Source organism: Alnus glutinosa, chromosome 2 (genome assembly GCF_958979055.1).
Source record: "Alnus glutinosa chromosome 2, dhAlnGlut1.1, whole genome shotgun sequence".
Lineage (NCBI taxonomy): Eukaryota > Viridiplantae > Streptophyta > Magnoliopsida > Fagales > Betulaceae > Alnus > Alnus glutinosa.
In genome coordinates, this window is record NC_084887.1 from 23,779,396 (window position 1) to 23,786,437 (window position 7,042).

Here is a 7,042-nt window from a genome sequence, read left to right on the forward strand (position 1 = left end):
ATTTGAAAGTGGCATCAAGACTTTTTACTATTTTTTCAAAAAAAAAAAAAAAAAAAAGACTTTTTACTTTTTACTTTTTTACTTTTTTACTTTTTACTTTTTTACTTTTTTTTTATTTTTTTTTATTTTTTATTTTTTGTTTTGAGTTAAGCAGCAACAGTGTTTTGCTTAAAATATGTGGCCCACACCACTAGCATTTCCTCCCCCAAAAACAGCCAAATGCCATTGGGAACCGATTTCCTGGCAACAATATAGAAGACAAATACTCCTGTAAAATGGAGCGTTGTCTAATTTTGCCCATTGAGAAGCACCCACTCTGCAAATACACTACTGTACAAAGCCCTTCATTGCTAAAAAGAAAAAAAAATATCATTTGCGACACAGAGAGAGAGCACGAAAGAGGTTGCTATAAGATTCCAACTTTTGTTCACCGATCTTCCCAATGAGAGCGGCCTTGGCTTTTCTTTCACCATAACTCTGAAACTTATTTCAAGAACTCTTCTTCTTTTCCCATACCATTACTACTTTCCCCTCTCCCCTCTCCCCTCTCCCCTCTCCCTCCCTCTCTCTCTCTCTCTCTCACAAATATTCCTTCAGGCTTTAAGAATTTATTAATGCAATGGCTATTGACTGCATCACAAGCATACCGTCCATGCCTCACCCTCCAAAACAAGAACCGGAAGACGAGCAAAAAGCACTAGTTTTTGATGCCACGGTACTCAGACACCAGTCAAACATACCCCAGCAGTTCATATGGCCCGACGACGAAAAGCCCTGCTCTTATGCCCCGGAACTTACTGTTCCCCTTATTGACTTACGCGGCTTCCTCTCCGGCGACCCGGCTTCCGCAACGGAAGCCTCAAGACTCATCGGCGAGGCATGCCAAAAGCACGGCTTCTTTCTTGTTGTCAATCATGGCGTTGACGATAATCTAATTGCTGATGCTCATCGCTACATGGACGACTTTTTCCATTTGCCCCTGTCTACAAAACAGAGCGCTCAGAGGAAGGTAGGTGAGCACTGTGGTTATGCCAGTAGCTTCACTGGCAGATTCTCCTCCAAGCTCCCTTGGAAGGAAACACTTTCTTTCCGCTACTCTGCTCATCAAAACTCGTCCAACGTTGTCAAAGAATATATGCATAATACAATGGGTGAAGAATTCAACCAATTCGGGTATGGAAATTGTTTACCCATTTGATTCCTTTGTACCATTTCTTATTTTTTGAATTTTTTCTTATGCTTGGATTCGTTTTTCTTGTCAACAGGAGGGTTTACCAGGATTACTGCGAAGCAATGAGCACTCTTTCCCTAGGGATCATGGAACTCCTAGGAATGAGCCTAGGCGTAAACCGAGCCCATTTTAAGGAATTCTTTGAGGAGAATGATTCAATAATGAGGCTCAACTACTATCCGCCGTGCCAAAAACCTGACCTTACTTTAGGCACCGGGCCTCATTGCGATCCGACATCTCTAACAATCCTTCACCAAGACCAAGTGGGTGGCCTTCAAGTTTTTGTAGACGACGAATGGCAATCTGTAACCCCAAATTTCAATGCTTTTGTCGTGAACATCGGCGACACCTTCATGGTAAGACAGTTAGCAGTAAAGCAGATTAATTTGAAATCTGGAAATTTGGATCAGTTTTGTTGATGAAGGTTAGTGGGGTTGTTCTGTTTTTCAGGCACTTTCAAATGGAAGATTCAAAAGTTGCTTGCATCGGGCAGTGGTGAACAGCAAAACTCCAAGGAAATCACTAGCTTTCTTTTTGTGTCCAGGAAATGATAAGGTGGTAAGCCCACCAAGTGAGTTGGTGGACACTGTGTGTCCACGGATATATCCGGATTTCACATGGCCTATGCTGCTTGAATTCACACAGAAGCATTACAGGGCTGACATGAAGACCCTCGAAGTCTTTTCGAACTGGGTTCAACAGAAAAACAGCTGAAATTCCAAGCTGACACGACCATGTTAATGGTCATTTCTGCCTAAGAAAATGACGTTGATAAGAAGAGGAAAAAGGGGGCACAGAGACTTGGAGTTTTTCGTTAAAGCGCTAAGAGGAAGACAAAGCCAAAGTTGGAGGAAAAGACAGTTTTTGGGTTTTGGGTCTGGTTAAATAACTTTTAGTGATGAACAAAAGCAAGACGAGAAAAAGAGAGATATAAGGAACCAATAAAAAGCTGCATTCGACAGCTAATTTTTGTAATTCTCTTTGGTATTATAGAAGGTTACCATTAATAGTACTTCCTCTATCTCTTGTATGTAAATTTGCATTCTGTGGTTGGAAACTACCTTCATAAATTTGACCTACTCCTATGTTAATGGTTGGGTTGGAGAAGACCTACCTAGTACGACTGGTTAGGGAAAACAAAACCCTACCGTTCATTTTTATGGTCACGATTTAAAGTTGATGAATCGAGACATGCCACAAGAACGTCGGTATTACATCAGGCTTGCATATCCATTTGAGGCTCTTGGACCAAAAAAAAAGGTAGAGGTAAAACCAGCAAGAAATCCAAAAAGAGTGCGGTCCACAAGTAAATAAATGATTCTGAGGAATATGGGGGGAGCTAGAATCCATTCAGGATTGAAAGAGGTTTCTTTTTAACGTATCCTCATGCAAGTGTTATTTGGTTTTATTCTTGTATTTTTTATACCTGGAGCTTTGGAGGGTTCTGCAATATAGAATGTGAAGGATTACTCGCTACGTTTGTCGTGGTGCTTGTCTTGAAATGCTGCAACATTCTTCTCACGATATTGTAAACATTTTACATCAATAAAGACTCCCCCGTTTAACTCTATCCTCACAATTTCCAGCACGGAATTTTTATTTTTATTTGTTTTAAAGTTTATTTTTGCATTTAAATTATGGAGGAAAATGCTTTAATTTTTCCTAAGGTTTCACATTCTGTCAAATCGCATTTTAAGGTTTAAAAATTATCAAAGTACTTCTCAAACCCTTATTAAATAACTTCCCTCAATTTCCCTAAATTTTTAAGATTGCGAGTGACACATATATAGTCATCAAGCCAAGTCATTATTAATATAAAAAAAGACACGTGTCTAGACGGCCTAATCAACTGGACACACACCACGCTATGTTGCTACATCAGTCCAAATTTTTAAAACTATACACAATCAAGAAAAAAAATAAATAAATAAATCTTGAAACTTTTCTCCACAACTTCTCTACTTTTATTTCATTTGGCGCTTTTAAAAATTAAAAGATGATAAACACGATCGCATCAACCCAATAAGATGGGGTTAAGATATGGGTAATTTCTCTTACTCTTTTGAACAAAGAGAAAAAAAAAAAATGAAGCCCTTTTGATTCAAGAACAAAGTGAGGCACAAATTAAGGTTGAAGCAAACCCAGTTGGTTATTTGTTAGGGAAAGTATGAGAAAGATCTGAGAGAAGGTTTTTTTTTTCTGTTTAGTCATTTGGGTATCGGTTTGGTAATTGATGCCTTGTATTCTTGTTTTGGAAGTCGTGGGTTTCCGTTGTGTGGCTTACAGGGTTGGATGATGGAGACTGGCTGTAGTGGTTTTGGTGGATTCAGGGGCTTCTCTTTCAATCTCCAACAGAAACAACAACAACATGTGCAGAGATACAAAATCAGAAGCAGAGGAATCAAAATCTATTTGTCGACAACAATCCTCTTGCTTCTACTTTAAAAAACAACACCAAAGCCACCAACAATAACTACAGTCAAGATCTACAGGCCATAGCTTCTCAGTTTGAGAAATAGAGGCAAGAGATTGATCCATATATCATTACGGGTTAGAAATTATACACTCATTTTCACATAAGCGTTTTGAGATTACTGATGTTCTATTATAAGGAATTCATTATTTTTCCTACATTATTATTGGGTTTGGATCAATGGGGTTCTTCTTATTTGGCCAAATATTGTACATTTCTTAATTTCTCTGTTTTTTTTTTTAAAGCAGAATGAGAGATTGAGATTAGTATTGCAAGAGCAGAGAAAGCAACAACTTGCACTGATGCAGAAGAAAATCAAATAAAACATATTGCTTTTGCTAAGTCAGAAGGATGAGGAAGTTGCACAAGCAGCTGAAAACGATGAAGCTTGAAGATTTCTTGAGAAGACTCAGCCAGAGAGTGGCTCAAGAAAACGTTTGAATAAATGTCTTCCTTACTATTTCTTTGGGGAGGATGAATTTCAGGTGTAACTGATACAAAGAAGTTAAAACCAGTACAAATCTTAACAATGTTATCTCTTATCACTTTTATCTGCATGATTATTTTTGGATGTACGTTGAGATGAAGTTCTTGATTGAGTGGAAGTCTTTGCTGTGGATAGACTGCAACTTCACTTTGATGTTTATGATCATCGAGATTTTTATCAATACCCTTAGAAAAATAATTGTTAGTACAACTATTGACAAAACAGTCTCTGAATAAAACTTTAGAACATTTTCAAGAAACAGCTCCTTGTGGCTTCAACATCCGAGCAGCCGACCTCTAATATTAATAGAGAGCAAGAAGAGCGAGAAGAAAATGGTCAATTTCTTGTACGGTCATTTTTATTTTTTTTTATTTTTAATTTTAATATTTTTTTTTTATCTGATATGTAAATTTTTTGAAATCTAGGTTAATGTGTCAATGAAAATGGCAGTGTCTAATGGCCACGTGTTACTCATCTCCATCAAATTTTTAACAGAGAGAAAAAAAAAAGTAATTTCATAACATTTCGAACCTTACAGAGTGAAAATGTATGCGGATAAAAACTGCTCATATTCGCTATCCGCACCTAATTGCTATTTGCATATGCGGATGCGGTTAATAGCCACATCCGCATTCACTCTATATATAATATATATATTTAATTAATTAATTTCACTAAAACAATGTTGTTTTTAATTTGGTAAGTTTAAGACCTTTAGGTTATATTAAATTTTTTTCACTATCATCTCAAAGGCATACCTCATTATATTTACATTTCTTTTCTTTTCTTTTCTTTGGGTAATCCAAATTCCGATTACTATATGAGACAATGATTTTCTATGATTGATAATTGTAAATTGTGTAACGAGTGAAATATTAATTTATTTAAGTTTGCATATAGTAATAATCGCATTATTTAGTCTTGCACATAGATTAAGATAGAAATACAAAACGCCCATTACCTCATATGCAGAAAGCGGATAATAACCGCACATGTGCGGATAGTAATCGCATGATGCAGATGTGGATACCTAAAAGTGATAACTGCACTATACAAATGTGGATATTTCTAATAATCTTATCCGCATCCACATCCGCATCTTGACTCTTAATTTTTATAGTTAACGAGTCATGGACTCACAGTTCTACCTTTAAAACATTTTTATTTTTTTTTTAACAAAAATTGAGACTATTACAGCAGCAGCCGAGGAGGGGCCGATGTAGGAGTACGTTGTCAAAACATAAGAGTTCGAGTAACGGAATGGGAAATGATAGTTGAGGGCCAACTTGCCGGCCCCCAGCAGCCTTTTTATAATAAAAAAAATATTTTTTTAATGAAAAAGTAATTTCTGATGTCATTAAAAAATTCTTATTTTAATTAAAAGGGGCGGGCAGGAGCCGGCAAGTTGGCCCCTGCCTATCATTACTCGTAACGGAATAGTTGTAAAAGTTGTTTGAGAATAGAATTGTTATGAATGTGTTTTCCAATTTCCGTTAATTTTAAAAGAATTTGTAGCTCTCGTGTATTTGTATATATGGTCTAGCTAGTTGTTGTTTCATAATTTCCGCTCGTATTTTTTAGTAAAGAAAGCAGTCAATTACAAGGAGGCTCAGTTATATGACTGTTAATATAGATATTAAAATCAATCAAAGTTATATGAATTAATGTGTGGCCTGGAATGAGAGAAGAAGTCTAAAATTAATATCTAATCGATCGGAAGCCATAAAATAAATTATTATTTTATATATATATATAATATCTAAATAAGATATTAATTTGTAAAATAAAAATATAGTTGTATATGTCGTTGTCAAGAGGTGGATAAAGTTTGGGAATTGGATTCACAGTTCGAGCGGATGTGTCTCTCTTGACAAAATAAGGCACAGCCGCCGCCACGAGCGGGGAGGTATGGACAACGACAGTCCCATTCCCCTACGAACGCTACCTTCCAAAAGGCCCGCATCACGTGGAAATCAAACCATTTGTTGTTTATCCTGGCACCACTTCTAATCCAGCTCTCAAACCAAACATTTTGCGCACAACACAGCCATGAAACGACACTAGTTAGGTTTGGATTTCTTTTCTTTCACGGATTGGATGCCCGACCCCTTCTTCTCTATCTATCTGTACCCTTCTTGTTTTCTTCCTTCTTCTCACCCCCATAATTAACCTTTATAATTATTTCTTATTTCCTTATCACTATATATATTGAATTATATATGGGCCATTCAATTCTCTGCATGTGTTAATTTTATGGGAGAAAGGAGCTAGAACATCTTTGAATATTAATTAATTCTTCCTCCAGGCCACTTCACCCGGCCCACTTGATCAGGGGAAACTAGATATTTATTTCAATATAATTAAAGAAGCCTAAAAAAGTTTGCCTTTTTGTCATGGGAAGCACCTAATACACCGGCCTCTTCAATCTACCATGCACGGTCGATGCTTTTACGAGCAGATAGAAGAGAAATGTCGGGCGTCCCATGTCATGTAACAAGCTAGCTAGCTAGGGAAGCTCACTAGCTTACTTTTCCTAAAAGAAAGCGTACGTCTTAAGGACCCTTTAAAATTATAATAATTGTTCCTTTAAAATAATAATAATAATAATGTTAATATGACAAAACTTTACTTATAATCTTTTATTTTTTATTCTTTTTATAATTATAACCTCTAATTTACAGAATTTATCTTGATAGAATTTAACAAAAAATTATAACGGAATGTTGAAATTGATAAAAATTAAAAAATAAATACATGAAATTGATACTTTTTTAAAGTTTAAAGCCATGATTATAAGAGTTTTGAAAAGTCGTATGTTTCCTAATTAATAATAATAATAATTAAATCTTTG

The 7,042-nt window shown here is 36.0% G+C and overlaps 1 protein-coding gene across 1 annotated transcript; it reads left to right on the forward strand.

Annotated features, from left to right (window-relative positions):
- The first annotated feature begins 429 nt into the window (after positions 1 to 429).
- On the forward strand, positions 430 to 2,786 carry LOC133860947 (gibberellin 20 oxidase 2). Its single transcript, XM_062296628.1, has 3 exons — positions 430 to 1,173; positions 1,266 to 1,587; positions 1,682 to 2,786. The coding sequence occupies exons 1-3, from the start codon at positions 620 to 622 to the stop codon at positions 1,943 to 1,945; spliced, it is 1,140 nt and encodes a 379-aa protein (XP_062152612.1). The 5' UTR covers positions 430 to 619; the 3' UTR covers positions 1,946 to 2,786.
- The last annotated feature ends 4,256 nt before the right edge of the window (positions 2,787 to 7,042 follow it).

Bases quoted from the DNA above. Each gene is read 5' to 3' on its own strand.
- LOC133860947 (XM_062296628.1), top strand. From the start codon at position 620: ATGGCTATTGACTGCATCACAAGCATACCGTCCATGCCTCACCCTCCA. The intron at 1,174-1,265 runs GTATGGAAATTG...TCTTGTCAACAG, and splicing joins GAAGAATTCAACCAATTCGG to GAGGGTTTACCAGGATTACT. The intron at 1,588-1,681 runs GTAAGACAGTTA...TCTGTTTTTCAG, and splicing joins ACATCGGCGACACCTTCATG to GCACTTTCAAATGGAAGATT.